The sequence below is a fragment of the Xenopus laevis genome, chromosome 1L (genome assembly GCF_017654675.1).
Source record: "Xenopus laevis strain J_2021 chromosome 1L, Xenopus_laevis_v10.1, whole genome shotgun sequence".
Lineage (NCBI taxonomy): Eukaryota > Metazoa > Chordata > Amphibia > Anura > Pipidae > Xenopus > Xenopus laevis.
Genome location: NC_054371.1, coordinates 316,663 through 339,340, shown reverse-complemented (window position 1 = coordinate 339,340; position 22,678 = coordinate 316,663). Strand labels below are relative to the sequence as shown.

The window sequence follows — 22,678 nt, the reverse complement described above, 5'->3', positions numbered from 1 at the left end:
TTATGAGCTGGCACAGTAGGTGTAGGTCTGGAGAACCTGCAAAGCTGAATCATGAGGGATGTGGCTGAAGAAATGTTCTGCTAGGGTGGCACAGAAGGGGCATTACTGAGAATTTTGATAGGGTGGCACAGAAGGGGCATTACTGAGTATTCTTATAGGGTGGCACAGAAGGGGTATTACTGAGTATTCTCATAGGGTGGCACAGATGGGGCAGTACTGAGTATTCTCATAGGGTGGCACAGAAGGGGCATTACTGAGGAATCTGATAGGGTGGCACAGAAGGGGTATTACTGAGGATTCTGATAGGGTGGCACAGAAGGGGCATTACTGAGGAATCTGATAGGGTGGCACAGAAGGGGTATTACTGAAGATTCTCATAGGGTGGCACACAAGGGGCATTACTGAGAATTCTGATAGGGTGACACAGAAGGGGCGTTACAGAGGATTCTGATATTGTGGCACAGAAGGGGCATTACTGAGTATTCTGATAGGATGGCACAGAAGGGGTGTTACTGAGTATTCTCATAGGGTGGCACAGAAGGGGCATTACTGAGGATTCTCATAGGGTGGCACAGAAGGGGCATTACTGAGGAATCTGATAGGGTGGCACAGAAGGGGTATTACTGAAGATTCTGATAGGGTGGCACAGAAGGGGTATTACTGAGTATTCTGATAGGGTGGCATAGAAGGGGCATTACTGAGGATTCTGATAGGGTGGCACAGAAGGGGCATTACTGAAGATTCTGATAGGGTGGCACAGAAGGGGTACTGCTGACAGGATATTGTAATAGGATGCTATTAGTGTGATACATATGCAGAAAAGTTAGGAAATTAATGTAGTGCAAAAAAACCCACAGAGGATGGGGGGGCCGTTTGGGGGGCTACCTTCCTGTATGTTACAAACATCAGGCATTAGTCCGGAACTTTTAGGGTTATGAGACAAGTTGCCCCTCCAGCTTTCTTGGTACTTTACTATACAAGGGGCCCCTGGAAGTGTTTCCCCCACGTTTGTCTTTGGGAGCTGAACCTACAAGCTGTTAACTGAACACAAACTCTACTGCTTGTTCCCCCCAGGACGTGGCTTTTAATCTGCTGTAAGATCTTCCATGAGAGGTGTCCCATGAAAGGTAATATCTTGCCCACTGTTCTTCTTCTATACAGCCACAACAAATCAAAGGCACAGCGACTTCACTAGACACCTATAGTAGACTCCTAAGTGCATCAAGACTATACCCAACTGGAGTGCCTCTTACCCTGTACATGTAGGCTCCACCACACAAGGCTCACCCTCAAATTTCATCCTAACTCAATTCAGCTGAGATGTGATTAACTACGTTCACTCAAACCAATGGCAGTAGCACATTTACCCCTTCTAGAAATGGTACAACTGTTTTACAACCAATAACAGCTCCAGTACCCAGACTATTAAATTAGTTTTCAAATCGAAAGCAGTTATGGTATAATCAACGCAAGCTCTAAAACACCATAAAGATAGGATGTAGCTCTAGAACTATGCCCAGAAATGGTCTAATGAGTCCATTAGCAATAGAGCTAAGCCCAGAAATGGTCTAATGAGTATATTAGCTCAGGAATCAAGCCTAGAAAAGGTATAACAAGTCCACTAGTTTTGATCCAATTGCCCTCTGAAAAACGCCTAATTTGTTCTATCACTTACAATCCTGCCCAAAAGGGGGTACTACTTATGAATTACTTCTGAAGTCCAGCACACCTGGGACCAGGTGCCCAAAGTACATCTAGTCTCAGCCCGGGTGCTAAAACTCAGACTGCATGGTCCCAGAACTTCATAGACCACTTAAAGATGGCAGAAGATTCTCATGGTCATCATGATCCCATCAGCTTTGGCATTGACCAGATTCTGAACAGCCCAGAGCAGGCTAGTGGTTACCTAGCTCTCAGGACTAACCAGGAGGATTACCATGGAACCAGTAATGTCTACACAGAAGGCACCATCTACACTTCCACCAGCACCTCGTACCTGACCATGAGAATGGGATTGGATCCTAGTCCGGTCGGGGTCATCAGGGTGCCAGCTCACCGTCCCCTCCACCACACTGATTCACAAGGGACCCTCAGCCACCCTCTGCCTGGTCTCACCTTTCCTTGGATGGAGAATCCAAAGAAGCTTGGGAAGGACAGGGTGACAGGTAAAGTCTCTTCATTGTGTAGGTGGTACACTGTATAGTGTGTGTAGTGTAGTAGTTACCTAATGATATACAGTGTAACTGTTTGTTTGTGCACACAGGAGTGTGTCCATAATGGCAGGGTCAACATCAGAGATCATGTGGTCCCATACTAGTTGATTGGCGGCCCCCTGGGGGCCCCAGTAAAGAAAAAAAAACAATGAATTGTATGCATCTTTTTATCCACCCCAGCAAATCCCCCTCATGTGCCCCCAAAGACAACCGTGATTATGTGTAAATTAATATTTCCTCCAGTGTTGTATGTGCAGTGTTTAATAACAGAAATGTATCTTTTAGTCCCTCTGCAAAAAGGCCCAGAGCATCCTCCCACCAGCCTTCATATGAGGCACATATCTCATTGAGGATACAAATCTGTCCTGTGTGAGCACTGACAGGCAGATGCTTCACCACCAGTGTGAGGATGGCAGAAAAAATGCCAATTAGAGTAGAAGTCGTAAGTATTAAACAGCTGCAGAAAATACAAAGTAATGTGTTATATCTACCGCTCACCCACCACTTCACTTTCCTGCAATGGTGGTGCTGGTCCTCCGTCGACCCCGGCAAGGTCCCTCAGTAACAGCAGTAAATTCACAGGTCCACACACACTCTATATATCTGCAGTCAGGGACACTGCCCCTCTTTTTATTAATATTTCACCACAATGATCAACGTACGATCTTGTACATGAGCACATTGCTTCCAGAATTGGACTGATCATTACACTGGGTGCACATTGGCTGCTGATAGACCCATTGAAGATGTGAAATAGAAACTTCCTCTTTATCTTGGAGACATGACTAGGCCCTATTTATGGCTGTTGTGCTAAACTACATTGTAGGACATCTTGTGTGGACCATTTTGCTTATAGACTCACAGTTTAACTGCCCTGTTTGCACCTCTGTGATTTGAAGTTTCTTTTATTTCTTGGCCTTTGTGTTTTGGGATCCAAAAGCTATGTGAGGTCATAACTTTGCTGGATTCCTTTATCCATCAATTGCTCTATGATTTGGCCATTTCCTAAATCTTTCAGTTGTTCCATATGCTACCCATTTCCTAAATCCTTCAGTTGCTATAGAATCTGCCCATTTCATATATCCATCAGTTGCTCTATGATCTACCCATTTCCTATATCCTTCAATTGCTCCATGATCTACCCATTTCCTATATCCTTCAGTTGCTCTATAATCTACCCATTTCCTATATCCTTCAGTTGCTCCATGATCTACCCATTTCCTATATGCTTCAATTGCTCCATGATCTACCCATTTCCTATATCCTTCAGTTGCTCCATGATCTACCCATTTCTATAGCATTTAGTTGCTCCATGATCTACCCATTTCCTATATGCTTCAGTTGTTCCATGATCTACCCATTTCCTATATCCTTCAGTTGCTCCATGATCTACCCATTTCTATAGCATTTAGTTGCTCCATGATCTACCCATTTCTATATCATTTAGTTGCTCCATAATCTACCCATTTCCTATATCCTTCAGTTGCTCCATGATCTACCCATTTCCTATATCCTTCAGTTACTCCATGATCTACCCATTTCCTATATCCTGCAATTGTTCTATAATGTACCCATTTCCTATATCCCTCAATTGCCCCATGATCTACCCATTTCCTATATCCTTTAGTTGCTCCATGATCTACCCATTTCCTATATCCTTCAGTTGCTCCATGATCTACCCATTTCCTATATCCTTCAGTTACTCCATGATCTACCCATTTCCTATATCCTTCAATTGCTCCATGATCTACCCATTTTCTATATCCTTCAGTTGCTCCATGATCTACCCATTTCCTATATCCTTCAGTTGCTCCATGATCTACCCATTTCCTATATGCTTCAATTGCTCCATGATCTACCCATTTCCTATATCCTTCAGTTGCTCCATGATCTACCCATTTCCTATATCCTTCAGTTGCTCCATGATCTACCCATTTCTATAGCATTTAGTTGCTCCATGATCTACCCATTTCTATATCATTTAGTTGCTCCATGATCTACCCATTTCCTATATCCTTCAGTTGCTCCATGATCTACCCATTTCCTATATCCCTCAATTGCTCCGTGATCTACCCATTTCCTATATCCTTTAGTTGCTCCATGATCTACCCATTTCCTATATCCTTCAGTTGCTCCATGATCTACCCATTTCCTATATCCTTCAGTTGCTCCATGATCTACCCATTTCCTATATCCTTCAGTTGCTCCATGATCTACCCATTTCCTATATCCTTCAGTTGCTCCATGATCTACCCATTTCCTATATCCTTTAGTTGCTCCATGATCTACCCATTTCCTATATCCTTCAGTTGCTCCATGATCTACCCATTTCCTATATCCTTCAGTTGCTCCATGATCTACCCATTTCCTATATCCTTTAGTTGCTCCATGATCTACCCATTTACTAAATCCTTCAGTTGCTCCATGATCTACCAATTTCCTATATCCTTCAGTTACTCCATGATCTACCCATTTCCTATATCCCTCAATTGCCCCGTGATCTACCAATTTCCCATATCTTTCAGTTGCTCCATGATCTACCCATTTCCTATATCCTTCAGTTACTCAATGATCTACCCATTTCCTATATCCCTCAATTGCCCCGTGATCTACCCATTTCCTATATCCTTCAGTTGCTCCATGATCTACCCATTTCCTAAATCCCTCAATTGCCCCATGATCTACCCATTTCCTATATCCTTCAGTTGCTCCATGATCTACCCATTTCCTATATCCTTCAGTTACTTCATGATCTACCCATTTCCTATATCCCTCAATTGCCCCGTGATCTACCCATTTCCTATATCCTTCAGTTGCTCCATGATCTACCTATTTCCTATATCTTTTAGTTGCTCCATGATCTACCCATTTCCTATATTCTTCAGTTACTCCATGATCTACCCATTTCCTATATACTGCAATTGCTCCATGATCTACCCATTTCCTATATCCTTTAGTCAAGACTGATCACAGGTGAGTGGCTGGTAGTTAGGAGCCTTGGTGCTGTATAACATGAGTACAGCGGGTATTTGGGGTTTTGATAGGCCGGAAACATGTTATGCAGAAGAATATTTTAGTAATGAAAATTATGGCAATATAACAGATGAACAAAAGATAAAAAATAATATAAGTTCTTACACCAGGCCAGTGGTCAAGGGCAGGCAACAATAAAGGCAAGTCCGAGAAACAGGCTGAGGTCGGGGGCAGGCTGATGGCAATAACAAGTCCGTATGGCAGGCCGAGGTCGGAGGCAGGCTGATGGCAGAGGGTAGTCCAGTAAACAAGCCGAGGTCAATTACCAGGAGATCCAACAGAGTGCAGGTAATGGGAAACAGGAGCAGAGAACACAGAAACAGGGAATCGGACGGAGACTCAAGAACAAAGCAGGAATCAGGGACAAAAGCCGGAAATCTCTGGTCTCTAGAAACAGGCTGTGACGCTTAATGATCAAGCACCTGGGCATGGTTTGCAACAGGCTTATAAAGCCCCTTAATTGGCAACCTATACACACCTGTGTTTGATGAAGGAGGAGGAGTTGAGCAAACACATAAGGAAACCAGAGTGACTATCAGCAATTCCGTAAAGTCCAATCTCAAAGGTCTCCAGTGGCTCAGTGAGGTAATGCAGGAACTTAAAATTAAGTAGTCCAGAGTTCGATTCCAGATAGTTCCTGACACTCCATGATCTACCTATATCCTTTAGTTGCTCCATGATCTACCCATTTCCTATATACTTCAATTGCGCCATGATCTACCCATTTCCTATATCCTTCAATTGCGCCATGATCTACCCATATCCTATATCCTTCAGTTGCTCCATGATCTACCCATTTCCTATATCCTTCAATTGCTCCATGATCTACCCATTTCTATAGCATTTAGTTGCTGCATGATCTACCCATTTCTATACCCATTTCCTATATCCTGCAATTGCTCCATGATCTACCCATTCCCTATATCCCTCAATTGCCCCATGATCTACCCATTTCCTAAATCCTTCAGTTGCTAAATGATCTACCCATTTCTATAATATTTAGTTGCTCCATGATCTACCCATTTCTATATCATTTAGTTGCTCCATGATCTACCCATTTCCTATATCCTTCAGTTGCTCCATGATCTACCCATTTCTATATCATTTAGTTGCTCCATGATCTACCCATTTCTATATCATTGAGTTGCTCCATGATCTACCTATTTCCTATATACTTCAGTTGCTCCATGATCTACCCATTTCCTTTATCCTATTGTTTTTTAATTCAGGTAGCATTTATTAAGCAAATTCTGCAGCATAACTTGACACGTTTGGTACTTTTGTACATTACATTGGTCTTACATTTTGAATTAACAAATATTTAGGTTGCAGGAGAAACCATCATATTGACATAACCTACAGTATATGTTCATATCGGAGGCGCACATACATTTCGCAGTATTGGCATATTATGCATTTGCTCTGTTGGTAATATCTTACACATACATATCTTTCCTTCATACATCATATTACCTGAAACGTTGAGTGATGCTGCTAATCATTATTAGACTGTACCTGGGGGTTTTCATCAAACCATTTGTCCCAAATTTTAAGAAACTTGTTTATACAGCCTCTTTTGAGGTAGATTATACGTTCCAGGTTACACATTTCATTTACAGTGTTCACACATATTTGGATATCAGGGCGAGATCTACTTTTCCAGTTTTGTGTTATTAATTTTTTAGTCAAGAGAAGTGTTTCTTGAGCAAATATTCTAATGTATTGGTTGGGGACTGCGGTGCCCAAAATGTTAAGTTAACAGGTTTTAGGGGTTCTGGGCAATGTGATATCCATAATGTTATCTAATTTGTTTAGTATATGTGTCCAATATGGTTTGAAATTGTTGCATTCCCTCAGCACATGCACCAATGTAGCCTTTTCCACAGCTCATCTATTACATATGTCTGGTATGGCAGGGTTCATCAGATGAAGTCTAGTTGGGGTAAGATATGCCCTATGCAATACATATATCAGGGCCACCATCAGGGGGGGACAAGGGGGAGAGTTGTAGGGGGCCCGAGGGTAAGGGGGCCCCGGCCACGCTGCACTTACTTGATTGCACTCACTTACCTGTTCTGGGCACCAATTTCTTTTTTAAAACTTCTGGGGCAATTTTTTTTACATGGATGTTTAAGGGGGGCCCTGGCCACCAATATTTTTATAACGTGGGGGGGCCCTGGAAACCAATTTTTGTTTTCTGCGTGGGGTCCTAGCCACCAATATTTTTATTGGGTGGGCCCTGATTACAAATGTTTTTTTTATGGAGGGCCCTGACCACAAATGTTTTTTATCAACATGTGGAGACCCTATCCACCAATGTTTTTTTTTTACTGTGTGGTAGGGGGTGGGGAGGGCAGGCTTGTGGGTGGGGCTTATGGTGGGCGCAGCCCAGGGGGCCCAGGAAATTTTGTCGTACGGGGCCCTGTGATTTCTGATGGTGGCCCTGCATATAATTGGATCATTCTCAGTCTATAACATACTAAAACTACATGGGGGGATTCCATAGCTTCCTGACATTCCTCATCTAATATAATATCTACAGCTGATTCCCATTTGTTTAGAAGAACTTCCAATGAAGCTGCTCTACTCGTTTGCAGCAATAGAGCATATAAACTAGAGATTAGACCTTTGGTGGATGACCTATTGAGAAGGGTAAGCAGCTTGTTTTCTTGTACCGTTATAGCTTTTGATTTGTGAGTTATCATTACAGCTTGTTTCACTCTTGAGTTGGCCATAGACATTGGCGATGTCGCCAAACGAGCTGATCTCTCCCCCATATGCCCACATTGAAGTGGGAGATATTGGGCTGATCCGATTGTGGAAGAGCGAGAACCGCTCCGATAGAAAGAGTACCTATGCCCATAAGGGGTGGCGATCCACTTCTCTTATTAAACAATCGTGAAGTTTTTTGGATTCTAACCCTACATACACGCAATCCAGAGGGATTAAACACTAGATTTGATATTTCCTATTTTACTTGAGTAATTTGAGTGGCTAATCATAATGTATCTCTTATATGTATCACAATTGTACTATGTTGCACTTAATGGATACTTTTTAAATGTTTTGTAACTTATTACCCTGCTTTGACCACCAGGAGTCACTGTGGGCATTAGCTATTTAAGTTGAGATTCTTACTTTTTTCTTTATGCTTATGATTAAGGGCAGCTGAGCCCGAAACGCGTCAAGCTAAGACACAGCGTGTACTTTTAACATGGCTAAATAAAGATTTTTGATTTTAACTAACGTCCTGGTGTGCGGAATTGCTCTCCTCCATTGATCCGATTGTGGGCCCTAGGGCCCAACGATTGGATCATAATGCATCCGATACGGGTGGTCAGATCATGGAACGGCATAAACGCACAGATGCGGAAAGGGGCCAATAAGCTGCCAACTTGGTCTGTGTATGGGGGCCTTTATGTATTGAAGCCACTGGCTAGCAGGTAACCCTTTTATTTGTCTCAGATCTCTGAATGAGGATGTACCCTGATCAGACAGATGTCCTCAATTGCTGTAATACCCCTGTCAGACCAGGTTTTTATATTGCCCATTTGGGCCACTATGTGAAAGTACATGTTATTCCAGAGGGGGGTACGAAGGTCTTTGTGCTGCTTTCTGGTTATTTGTAGTGCATCTGTCCATATTTGGGATACATTCCGCAGAATAGGTTGAGCGGGTATTTTCCTTGCGTTTTTATTAGGCTTTTGCAGCACCCAACCTATCGGCTGTTCCTCTATGCCAGTTAATTGAGCCCATATGGCTCTCAAAGTTTGGTGAGTTTTTCAGCTTAGTACTTAGGTAGAACAGTTGTGCTGCCATGTATTATAGATACATATCAGGGAAGGACACCCCTACGTTAGCCTTGGACCGCATTATAGTTTCCAGTTTTAGTCTGCATCAAGAGTTAGCCCATATCAGTTGTCCCATCAGGCCCAATGGGAGTGTGATCCAGGAACTCAATTTTTTCCTGGAGCCATTCTAGCAAAGGGCTAATATTTAAATTTACAAAATCAGTTAAAGGTAGCGCTATAACAATACCCAGGTATGACATTCTCGTTACTATTTTATAGGGGAATGAAGACAATGTTTCAGAGAGGGCTGGAGGGTCTAACAGAAGGGCCATAGATTTTGAATTGTTTGTAATCAACCCAGAGTTCTGTCCGAACCTTTGTAGTAGTTCTTGTACCTTAGTGATGATTTTCCCTCTGACCCCTACATATAACAGTGTGTCATCAGCGTACATCTGAATATGCTCCTCCAGGGGGCCTGACTTGAAGCCCACTATGCGTGAGTGTGCTCTGACATGCTGTGCCAAGGGTTCTATGGTGAGAGCAAACAACAGTGGGGAGAGGGGACAACCCTTCCTGGTACCCCTCTCCAATGGAAAAAGGTCAGTAAGTTCTCTGTTGATCCTTATAGAAGCTTTAGGGGCTTTGTATAGTAACTGTACCATACTGATAAACTTATTATCTATTCCAAACTTTTCAAGTACTAGCCAAAGATATGTCCACTCAACGGTACCAAATGCCTTGGCTTTATCCAAGGATATGACCACTCGTTGTCTGGGGTTGTCATGAGCATGTGCCAGGTTAACATATAGACGCCTGATGTAGAAAGCTGTGGATTTACCTGGCATGAATCCCGTTTGGTCTTCATGCCCCAGTCTTGTCGCTAACACCTTGGCCAGGATTTTTAAATCTGCTGTCAGCAGGGAAATGGGTCTATAGGCATCACATGTTTTGGGTCCTTGCCCAGTTTGGCTAGTAGTACTATTGTGGCATTATACTGGGAAGGTGGTAGGGAACCCATTACCATAGCTTTGTTAAAAAGTTTTTTAGCTGGGGGACTACTACTTTATATCTTTGGTAAATTTCCATGAGAAAGCCACTGGGCCTGATGCCTTCTGGGGGAGAAACAGCTTGATGGCCTCATACACTTCTATATCTTGTGCTAAAGTAGAGTTTAGTTCTTGTGAGAGCTGGGGGAGCTGGACTTCATTCAGAAATTGTGAGATTTCCTGTGTGCTATTTTGCAATTGAAATGTATAAAGAGTTTTATAAAAGTTCTGCAGAGTCGCTTTGATAAGGGCCATCCGGGATTTGAACACTTGGGATTGGGGTTACTGGACTTTCAGTACTCAGGCGGTGCATTTACCTCATGAGCCACTGGGGGGTTTTGTGTTTTTGTTTATCTGCCTATTCATAGTATGTTTTCAACCCACCTCGTTTACCTTCATGTGTTTCCTATTCCCTAATCAATTGCCCTTTATAAACCATGCCCTGAGCCTTGAATGTGTTTGGTTTTGTAGCTGAATGTAATTTGTTTACTCCTGAATCTTGTTCCTGAATCTTGTTCCTGAATCTTGTTCCTGAATCTTGTTCCTGAATCTTGTTCCTGAATCTTGTTCCTGAATCTTGTTCCTGAATCTTGTTCCTGAATCTTCCTTGTTCCAAGTTCCTGAATCTTGTTCCTGTGTTTTTGTTCCAGCTTTTCATTGCCTTCCTGGTAAAGACTTTATTTTTGACCTGTTCCTGTTTTGCTTCAGTTCCATTAAATCCTGTATATTTCACCATGCATGCTTCAAGTATTTGTGGGCTTCCACCACACGGATCAAGTGTGAATTTAACTTCCGTTACAGCGGCTTCCCGCTGTGAACGTTACAGATATGTCCGGTTTGCATGGTTAGTTGGCCTTGAGTTTCATATAATTCCGATATTATGGAAGGGGTTTCTTGTGTTTTAGCAAGCTAAGCCAATAATATACTGGCTCTTTCACTATGCTCGAAGAAATTTGCTCTATTAAATAAAAGTCCTCTTTTGACTTTTTGTTGAAATAAAGTGATATATGCTGTTTATGCATTTCTTAGAGATTGTATATTCTGTGGTCGTGAGTCACCCTGGCTTTGTATGGTCAAATTATGGATTTGTTTCTTTGCTTCCTCTTGGGCTGAGGCTTTTTTTTATTGCCGTAATTTCTGAATGAAGTAAACAATGAAGATAGGCCTTAAAGGCTTCCCATGCTGTCTCAATGTTATCTGGAGGTAGGTTGTGTTGGAAGTATTCTGCTATCTTGACTTCAATGCCTTCATCGTTATTTATGATGTGTGATATGGGATTAAATGACCATAGTTTACCCTGGTATCGTGGAGTGGGATTACTGGCCCATACCAGTTGCAAGGGTACGTGATCTGAAATTAGCTGTGGGAGATATGTGGCTGTGTGAATGTTTGGAAGTAAATCTCTACAGACAAAGGCCATATCTATCCTAGACAAGGACAGGTATGAAGCTTAAAAACAAGAGAAACGCTTATCTATGGGATGCACATGTCTCCATGCTTCGTGGAGACCCACATTGGTCATCAGTGCAAGGAAATTGGTAGATCGAATTGTATTGTTTTGTACCCCATCCAAAACAGTATTGCAGTGGCAATTACTTGTGCACATGGGTAATTAGCTTTGTCATGAGTTGGATTATACACTTGTCAGTGTAGGGTGGTGGAATGTATATGTTGGCCTGTATTGTTTCCTTGGTGGTGGAATGTATATGTTGGCCTGTATTGTTTCCTTGGTGGTGGAGTGTATATGTTGGCCTGTATTGTTTCCTTGGTGGTGGAGTGTATATGTTGGCCTGTATTGTTTCCTTGGTGGTGGAGTGTATATGTTGGCCTGTATTGTTTCCTTGGTGGTGGAGTGTATGTGTTGGCCTGTATTGTTTCCTTGGTGGTGGAGTGTATATGTTGGCCTGTATTGTTTCCTTGGTGGAATGTATATATTAGCCTGTATTGTTTCCTTGGTGGTGGAGTGTATATGTTGGCCTGTATTGTTTCCTTGGTGGTGGAGTGTATATGTTGGCCTGTATTGTTTCCTTGGTGGTGGAGTGTATATGTTGGCCTGTATTGTTTCCTTGGTGGAATGTATATATTAGCCTGTATTGTTTCCTTGGTGGTGGAGTGTATATGTTGGCCTGTATTGTTTCCTTGGTGGTGGAGTGTATATGTTGGACTTTATTGTTTCCTTGGTGGAATGTATATATTAGCCTGTATTGTTTCCTTGGTGGTGGAGTGTATATGTTAGCCTGTATTGTTTCCTTGGTGGTGGAGTGTATATGTTGGCCTGTATTGTTTCCTTGGTGGAATGTATATATTAGCCTGTATTGTTTCCTTGGTGGTGGAGTGTATATGTTGGACTGTATTGTTTCCTTGGTGGAATGTATATATTAGCCTGTATTGTTTCCTTGGTGGTGGAGTGTATATGTTAGCCTGTATGGTTTCCTTGGTGGTGGAATGTATATGTTAGCCTGTATTGTTTCCTTGGTGGTGGAGTGTATATGTTGGCCTGTATTGTTTCCTTGGTGGTGGAGTGTATATGTTGGCCTGTATTGTTTCCTTGGTGGTGGAATGTATATGTTAGCCTGTATTGTTTCCTTGGTGGTGGAGTGTATATGTTGGCCTGTATTGTTTCCTTGGTGGTGGAGTGTATATGTTGACCTGTATTGTTTCCTTGGTGGTGGAGTGTATATGTTGGCCTGTATTGTTTCCTTAGTGGTGGAGTGTATATGTTGGCCTGTATTGTTGGCCTGTATTGTTTCCTTGGTGGTGGAGTGTATATGTTGGCCTGTATTGTTTCCTTGGTGGTGGAATGTATATGTTAGCCTGTATTGTTTCCTTGGTGGTGGAGTGTATATGTTGGCCTGTATTGTTTCCTTGGTGGTGGAGTGTATATGTTGGCCTGTATTGTTTCCTTGGTGGTGGAGTGTATATGTTGGCCTGTATTGTTTCCTTGGTGGTGGAATGTATATGTTAGCCTGTATTGTTTCCTTGGTGGTGGAGTGTATATGTTGGGCTGTATTGTTTCCTTGGTGGTGGAGTGTATATGTTGGCCTGTATTGTTTCCTTGGTGGTGGAGTGTTTATGTTGGCCTGTATTGTTTCCTTGGTGGTGGAGTGTATATGTTGGCCTGTATTGTTTCCTTGGTGGTGGGAGTGTATATGTTGGCCTGTATTGTTTCCTTGGTGGTGGAGTGTATATGTTGGCCTGTATTGTTTCCTTGGTGGTGGAATGTATATGTTAGCCTGTATTGTTTCCTTGGTGGTGGAGTGTACTGTATATGTTGGCCTGTATGGTTTCCTTGGTGGTGGAGTGTATATGTTGGCCTGTATTGTTTCCTTGGTGGTGGAGTGTATATGTTAGCCTGTATGGTTTCCTTGGTGGTGGAATGTATATGTTAGCCTGTATTGTTTCCTTGGTGGTGGAATGTATATGTTGGCCTGTATTGTTTCCTTGGTGGTGGAGTGTATATGTTGGCCTGTATGGTTTCCTCGGTGGTGGAATGTATATATTGGCCTGTATTGTTTCCTTGGTGGTGGAATGTATATATTGGCCTGTATTGTTTCCTTGGTGGTGGAGTGTATGTGTTAGCCTGTATTGTTTCCTTGGTGGTGGAATGTACTGTATATGTTGGACTGTATTGTTTCCTTGGTGGTGGAGTGTATATGTTGGCCTGTATGGTTTCCTTGGTGGTGGAATGTATATATTGGCCTGTATTGTTTCCTTGGTGGTGGAGTGTATGTGTTAGCCTATATTGTTTCCTTGGTGGTGGAATGTACTGTATATGTTGGACTGTATTGTTTCCTTGGTGGTGGAGTGTATATGTTGGCCTGTATTGTTTCCTTGGTGGTGGAGTGTATGTGTTAGCCTGTATTGTTTCCTTGGTGGTGGAATGTAGTGTATATGTTGGACTTTATTGTTTCCTTGGTGGTGAAGTGTATATGTTGGCCTGTATTGTTTCCTTGGTGGTGAAGTGTATATGTTGGCCTGTATTGTTTCCTTGGTGGCGGAGTGTATATGTTGGCCTGTATTGTTTCCTTGGTGGTGGAATGTATATGTTAGCCTGTATTGTTTCCTTGGTGGTGGAATGTATATGTTGGCCTGTATTGTTTCCTTGGTGGTGGAGTGTATGTGTTGGCCTGTATTGTTTCCTTGGTGGTGGAGTGTATATGTTGGCCTGTATTGTTTCCTTGGTGGTGGAGTGTATATGTTGGCCTGTATTGTTTCCTTGGTGGAATGTATATGTTAGCCTGTATGGTTTCCTTGGTGGTGGAATGTACATGTTAGCCTGTATTGTTTCCTTGGTGGTGGAGTGTATATGTTGGCCTGTATTGTTTCCTTGGTGGAATGTATATGTTAGCCTGTATTGTTTCCTTGGTGGTGGAGTGTATATGTTGGCCTGTATTGTTTCCTTGGTGGTGGAGTGTACTGTATATGTTGGCCTGTATGGTTTCCTTGGTGGTGGAGTGTATATGTTGGCCTGTATTGTTTCCTTGGTGGTGGAATGTATATGTTAGCCTGTATTGTTTCCTTGGTGGTGGAATGTATATGTTGGCCTGTATTGTTTCCTTGGTGGTGGAGTGTATATGTTGGCCTGTATTGTTTCCTTGGTGGTGGAGTGTATATGTTGGCCTTTATTGTTTCCTTGGTGGTGGAGTGTATATGTTGGCCTTTATTGTTTCCTTGGTGGTGGAGTGTATATGTTAGCCTGTATTGTTTCCTCGGTGGTTGAGTGTATATGTTGGCCTGTATGGTTTCCTCGGTGGTGGAATGTACTGTATATGTTGGCCTTTATTGTTTCCTTGGTGGTGGAGTGTATATGTTGGCCTTTATTGTTTCCTTGGTGGTGGAGTGTATATGTTAGCCTGTATTGTTTCCTCGGTGGTTGAGTGTATATGTTGGCCTGTATTGTTTCCTTGGTGGTGGAATGTACTGTATATGTTGGACTGTATTGTTTCCTTGGTGGTGGAGTGTATATGTTGGCCTGTATTGTTTCCTTGGTGGTGGAGTGTATGTGTTAGCCTGTATTGTTTCCTTGGTGGTGGAATGTACTGTATATGTTGGACTGTATTGTTTCCTTGGCGGTGAAGTGTATATGTTGGCCTGTATTGTTTCCTTGGTGGTGAAGTGTATATGTTGGCCTGTATTGTTTCCTTGGTGGTAAGATCAGTGTATGTAGAGGAAGCGCTTTGTGGATCTGAACATAGGGATAGGAGTTTAAAGTTTGCTAATTCTTTGATAAGTGTGGTGACCCCTCCTGTATATGTTGAGACGGATGAGTGGAAGGCCCATCCTACCCATGGCCTTTTCAGGGCTAATCTTTTGCTCCCTGTTAAGTGTCTCTTACAGCATTATCACCTCTGAAGTTCTTTTTTTAATATAGTCTAACACCAGTTTACGTTTACAATCACTGAGACCAAGGATGTTCCATGTTAAAGCTGAAGTGATTTAGAGATTATCAACATTTTCTCTGTGGAATAAACAGCTTAATGCGAAATGTTGTGGCCTTTACTTGTCTCATGCTTAATCTACCTGGAGTAAAAGCTTAACAATATATCTATGTAAAACCCATCCCTTGCAGACCACTTGATCAATGGAGAGCATTTCCACCCTTTCCGCTCTATCCCAACTTGAGCAGAGTTTGACCCGTAATCTAAACTGTTACCAAATGGTTAACAAATATTAGTGAAGTAATCAACGGGGTGGACAGGTCGCTCAACCACAAATACACTATGTAGCCTGAGATGTGCTAATGGGAGGGGGAGAGCCACTACAGACACCTTTATATAAACACCCGCCACCAACCACACACAGTTAAGATCAGCATTGTGAATATCATACTGGACCTGAAACTCTACGTCATAGGCTATAATGTCAATTGTGTAATAATGTCTGCTGTTTTCCGAGTCACAAGTGTTCCCAAATATGACCTAAATCTTGATGTTCCATCTCCATCAGTGTAGTCCAATGTTGAAGATGTGGAAAAAAAATATTCAGTATTTTGAACCCATTACAGTATTGGTTCCGCCAGTCACCGCTAACTTTGGTCCGTCTGTTGAAGTGCGTGTTTCAAAGTCTTTAGTGTTTCTGCGTAAGTTCTGAAACTCAATTGTATGTTCCATAGCCATCGCTCTAGTCAGATAGCGTGAGTAGCACTCGTCTCGTCTACTGACAATCATTAAATATTGGCTGTTTCCAGCTTTCTGTGGTTTGGTAAAAAAATGCCTATTACCATTTGCTTGGACTTTAAGCCATAGTTACATAGTTACATAGGGTTGAAAACCCAGCCCCCTACCCATATCTATACTAACTATAGAGTTTAGTATCACAATAGCCTTTGTATTATGTCTGTCCAAGAAATCATCCAAGTCCCTCTTATAGTCATTAACTGAATCATCACCCGGCAGTGCATTCCCCAACCTCACTGTCCTCACTGTGATGAACCCCCTACTCTGTTCCTTTAAATGAAACTTCTTTTCCTCTAGTCTGAAGGGGAGGCCTCTGGTACGTGATTCACTTTATGGGTAAAAAGGTCCCCTGCTATTTGTCTATAATGTCCTCTAATGTACTTGTAAAGTCTAATCATGTCCCCTCACAAGCGCCTTTTTTCCCCCAGAGAAAACAACCCCAACCTTGTCAGTCTCCCCTCATAATTTAACTCTTCCCTCCCTCTAACCAGTTTAGTTGCACTTAGTCTCTGCACTCTCTCCAGCTCATTTATATCCCTCTTAAGGACTGGAGTCCAAAACTGCCCCCATACTCAAGATAAGGCCTCACCAGGGACCTATAAAGAGACACAATTATGTTTCATCCCTTGAGTTAATGCCCTTTTTTATACAAGAACTTTATTTGCTTTAGTAGCCACAGAATGACACTGCCCAGAATTAGACAACTTGTTATCTACAAAGACCCCAAGATCCTTCTCATTTAAGGAAACTCCCAACACACTGCCATTTAGTGTAGAACTTGCATTTATATTATTTTTGCCAAAGTGCATAACCTGCATTTATCAACATTGAACCTAATTTTCCAGTTTGCTGCCCAGTTTTCCAGTTTAGATAAATCACTGTGCAAAGTGGCAGCATCCTGCATGGAACCTATAGTTCTGCACAATTTAGTCTCATCTGCAAAAATAGAAACAGTACTTTCAATGGCACCTCCAGGTCATTAATAAACAAGTTGAAAAGCAAGGGACCTAGTACAGAGCCCTGCGGTACTCCACTAACAACACTGGTCCAATTAGAAAATGTTCCATTTACCACCACTCTTTGTAGTCTATCTTTTAGCCTGTTCTCTATCCAGGTACAAATACTATGTTCGAGGCCAACATTCTTTCATTTAACCAGTAACCTTCTGTGTGGCACTGTATCAAATGCTTTAGCAAAGTCTAAGTAAATCACATCCACTGCCATCCCAGAATCGAGGTCTCTGCTCACCTTCTCATAAAAAGAAATTAAGTTAGTCTGGCAAGATCTATTACGCATAAAACCATGCTGGCACACACTCATAGTATTATGATTTGCTATAAAGTCCAGTATCTTAACCTTTATTAACCCTTCGAAAAGCTTTCCTACCACTGACGTCAGACTAACTGGCCTATAGTTTTGAGGCTGAGAACGGGATCCTTTTGTGAATAGAGGCACCACATTAGCAATTTGCCAGTCTCTCGGCACTATGCCAGATCTCAATGAATCCTGAAAAATTAAGTAAAGAGGTTTGGCAATCACAGAGCTAAGCTCGCTAATTACCCTGGGATGAATACCATCTGGCCCCGGACCTTTGTTAATCTTAACATGTTCTAGTCTATTTTGAATTTCTTCATGTGTGAACCATGCATCATTAGTTGTATTACTAGAGTTGGGACTATTAAGAAGGAAACCTTCATTAACTGGTTCCTCATTTGTGTAGACAGATGAAAAATATGAGTTCAGAATCTGCGCTTTTATTTTGTTTTCATCAACCAGCTGACCCCCCTCTGATAGTAAAGGTCCCACCCCTTCCTGCTTCATTTTTTACTATTAACATATTTAAAAAATAATTTTGGATTCTTTTTACTGCTTGCTGCAATATCCTTTTCTATATCAATTTTAGCTTGCCTTATAGCTTCTTTGCATGATTTATTGGCCTCCTTGTACCTTATAAATTATTCGGCTGTACCAGCTAACTTGAAAGCCTTAAAAGCAGGTCTTTTCTTACCCACCTCAACACCAACACTTCTATTGAACCAAAAAGGTTTTGCTTTGCAACGACGTTCCTTGCTTACAAGTGGAATATACTGACAAGTAGATTTATTAAGCAGCATTTTAAAGACTTCCCATTTTTGTTCTGTGTTTAACCCTGTGAAAAGCATTTCCCACTTAATATGTTGCAGAGATGCCCTTATACTGTCACAGTTTGCACGTCTGAAATGTAGTGTTTTAGTTGGTCCCTTATAGAATTGCTTCTGCAACAGAATCTCAAAGGAGACCATGTTATGATCACTATTCCCTAAATGCCCCTCACCCACACAAATGTTAGAGATGAGTTCAGTATTATTAGTTATTACAGGTACAAAAGAGAGTTATTCCTAGTAGGTTCTTGAACGAGCTGGAATAAAAAGTTGTCATTCAGCATATTTACAAACCTACTAGCTTTTTGTGTCTTAGCAACCCCATTACCCCAGTCAATGTCTGGATAATTGAAGTCACCCATAGCAACAACTTGACCCAGCTGTGAAGCCGCTTGTATCTGCAAGAGTAGCTGGGCTTCATACTCAACACTTATACCAGGTGGTTTATAACATACACCAATGATAATTCTTTTTGTAACCTTTGTAAACTGGTTGGTTGTAGCGATTCGGACGACAAATTACCCTATCCACTTTCCTAATAATTGAGTCCCCTACAACCACAATCTGCTTAGGCCTGACTCTACTCTCCTCCCCACCACTACTAGAGGGATCAGCCCCATCTAGAATTTCCAATCCAGAGTTCATACTCCCATCATCTTCATACAATCTTGTTGCGATGTATAATCTCCGGATCAGCCTCCATTTTCCTTTTGCCCACTTTAGATTTTCTAACTGTCACCCAGCTAGCTGCCTCAATATCCTGCTGCTGTTCCCCCCAAACTATCTGACCCCGCTAGGTCCTGCTCAGTGAGCAAAAGACTCCTTTCAAGATTGTCAATCGACCGCAGTGTTGCAATTTGTTGCTCTAGTGACTCTAACTCCAGCCTCCAAAGTGACAATTTGCTCACAACCACCACAGAGGTAAGTATTGTGGATCTCTTGTTCCAAATCGACATACATATGGCAGACTGTGCACTGAGTCAGACCTTCAATCTTGCTGGCACTCATTATCCCAGTTACACATCAAAACAGGAAAAAACAAAAATAAATAAATAAAATAAAAATGAGGGTTTAGAACAAACTTTTGACCTGGTTTAAACCTCCTTTTATTTGAAACTCCTGTATTTGTAACTCCACTTACAGATCCTCCACTTAAAGAGCTAACACTTAAAGGAATTGTTCAGTATAAAAATAAAAACTGGCTAAATCGATAGACTGTGCAAAATAAAACATGTTTCTAATATAGTTAGTTAGCCAAAAATGTAATTTATAAAGACTGGAGTGATTTGATGTCTAACATGTCAGTCAGGACACTACTTCCTGCTTTTCAGCTCTCTTGGTTTACACTGACTGGTTACCCTGGTTACCAGACTGTTACCAATCAGAGACATGAGGGGGGGGGCACATGGGACATAACAGTTGCTTTTGAATCTGAGCTGAATGCTGAGGATCAATTACAAACTCACTGAACAGTTATGTCCCACGTGGGCTCCCTTATAGTCACTAACTCAGAGTTAGAGAGCTGAAAAGCAGGAAGTTGGATTCTGACTGTTTTATTAGACATCTGTTCACTCCAGCCTTTATACATTACATTTTTGGCTAATTAATTACATTAGATACATTTTTTATTTTGCACAGCCTATCTAGTTACACAGTTTTTATTTTTACACTGAACTGTTCCTTTAAGAACAGCTAAACACTAGAGCAAGTTCCACTGGAGTCCCAGGGCTTCTATTTATACAGTCTGTTCAGGTGCAACTAACAAACCTCACCCCCTCAACTGAGGGAAAACTAAGTGTAAAGTAAATCAGGTTGTGACAAACTTGCTGTAAGCTCACTAGCACCCAAACTTTGCTATTTAGCTATTTGCTATTAACCCAAGACAGAAAGAAAAATCTTTAAAAAATAAAACCACAGTAGTTAAATATAAACCTTAATATAAAATAGCAGTTAATAACAAATACTTCTCCTTTTCAGTTGATTTGTTTGCTTTAAGTTGCTTTTTTCCAGTCAGCAGCCTTTGGTGAAGACCAGGGTGTGCGAGTGCTTCTTGGACTGTTTTCCACCACCTCCACCATGTGACCAAGAGTATAAAAGAGAACCTTGTCTTCCTCCCTGAGCTTCTGGCTTCATTGTGCTATGTATAACAGTTGTACATCGTAGAGGGTATTGCAGCCCTCAACAGAGTCCATATAGTAGAGATACACTGGCACACAGGGCGATTGCAATGCAGGGTTACCCCTTGCTGGTTCGCACAAACAAACAGCATTGCAATCGCCCTGTGTGCCAGTGTATCTCTACTATATGGACTCTGTTGAGGGCTGCAATACCCTTTACGATGTGCACCAGGCTACTACACGGAAAGAGATTTAAGCTTTACCTCACCTTGTTCCAGTCAATGTATAACAGCTCATACACCTTTATTTCCATTTTCCATTTTTTCTCATATAAGAGGTCTTAGCTCCTGCAGTCATCTCATTGGCCCCTCTGCTTCATGCTATGTATTTCTGATTTCTCTTTCATACATATGTCATCATGGTTTTCTGATTTTACAGCTATGTTGACCCCATTTTCTGCCACCCGTCGGATCGGGCACCCGTATCAGAATCGGACCCCACCAAAGAGGAAGAAGCCAAGGACATCATTCAGCCGCTTGCAGATCTGTGAGCTGGAAAAGAGATTCCATCGGCAGAAATATCTGGCGTCTGCAGAGCGAGCGTCACTTGCCAAGACTCTACGTATGAGCGACTCACAGGTCAAGACCTGGTTTCAGAACCGCAGGACCAAATGGAGGTGAGAAACAGGTGGAAGGTTCCATAGTGTCAATCTCTCCTGCCTACATAACCCCCACTAGCCTGTAACCCTGCATGATCACCCCACATTCTAAAATCTAATCACCCCAAAACCTACAAAGTCTTTGTATGCAGCAGGTCCAAAGCTTCCAACATCTCATTCTCAGGAGAAGCCATATTCCAACGTCTGGGCCTGGCATCACTGCTTCATGCATAGGGAATAAGACAAGGCTATGGCTATAGAAATGGGGTGTAGGACCTAACCCTGGTACAATAATTCTCAAATAATTTCAGATGATAATGTTTAATGGTTTGAGTTTTGCAATATCAGTGAGTCTTTATTAGGGATAAGGTTTTTATTTCACCGATTATATTAAGGAAAAATAATACTATCATCTTAATTCTGTTTGTACTGTGGCCTCTAATGTCTCCTCTAGTGTATTACACAAAGAGGATTCCTGTGTCCCCAGCCTCTCCAGTCAATTAGTGTGGTGTCCGGAAAAGAGGTCGGCACCTCTCCAATATACCCCGCCCCCGAAACGTTACATCACAAGACTTGAATAAACACGCAGGGGTCCGCCCCATTTCACTTGCTGTTGACTTCCTCTAGTGTATTACCCACCAGCCCCTTTCTCCCCCAGTGTGGTACCCACCTGCCAGTTTCCCCAGATTGTTACTCACCAGTCTCTGTTTCACCTAGTGTTACACACCAACTATTCCCCCAGTGTGTTACCTACCAGCCGGTTTCCCTATTATGTTACCCAGAAGCCCCTGTTTCCCCCAGTGTGTTACCCACCAGCCTCTTCCCTTGAGTGTATTCTTAAAATACTAACTTCTCCAGTAGAAGAAGGGGAGGGTTACCCAATACCTCTTAGACCATCTATGTGTCACTCAATGCCAGTATGTGTCTCTCCAGACGGCAGACGGCAGAGGAGCGGGAAGCTGAGCGCCAGCAGACCAGCCGAATGATGCTACAGCTCCAACAAGAAGCCTACCAAAAGACCCTTTCACAAAGTCTGCCAAGAGATCCATTGTGTGCTCACAACTCCTCCCTCTGCGCCCTACAGAATCTTCAGCCATGGGCTGAACAGAACCCCAGTGTATGATGGATAATTTCATTGACCTTTGAGAGATCCAGCAAGGGTCCTGCACTCATTTGTCTTATGGGGCCCAGTATGTGACAGCAATGCATAGACGGTGCAAGCTAGGGGACCTTCAGGAGTCTTGCCAAGGAGACACTTTGAGAACTCTGTGGACCCCTTGTGGGCTTGATAGCAGTTTTGAAGCCCTCCATCGCTGTTGGACTGAATATAACAAGGAGCACCCTATATAGCTTGGTGCCACTGACCCCATGGAGAGGACATAGATTGTCTGCATCATTGTAGAGAAAGCAGGTTTCAGTTCTGTTTGTGATGTGATGAGATTCTAGTTGTACCCAATAAATCATATGTATAAATGGTCCAATCCAACACTACCCCACTCCACA

The 22,678-nt window shown here is 42.3% G+C and overlaps 1 protein-coding gene across 1 annotated transcript; it reads left to right on the top strand.

Moving 5' to 3' along the window:
* Positions 1-1,494: 1,494 nt before the first annotated feature.
* Positions 1,495-22,563, top strand: LOC108704860 (T-cell leukemia homeobox protein 3). The gene is made up of 3 exons (XM_018241564.2): positions 1,495-2,165; positions 20,956-21,193; positions 22,109-22,563. The coding sequence occupies exons 1-3, from the start codon at positions 1,820-1,822 to the stop codon at positions 22,296-22,298; spliced, it is 774 nt and encodes a 257-aa protein (XP_018097053.1). The 5' UTR covers positions 1,495-1,819; the 3' UTR covers positions 22,299-22,563.
* The last annotated feature ends 115 nt before the right edge of the window (positions 22,564-22,678 follow it).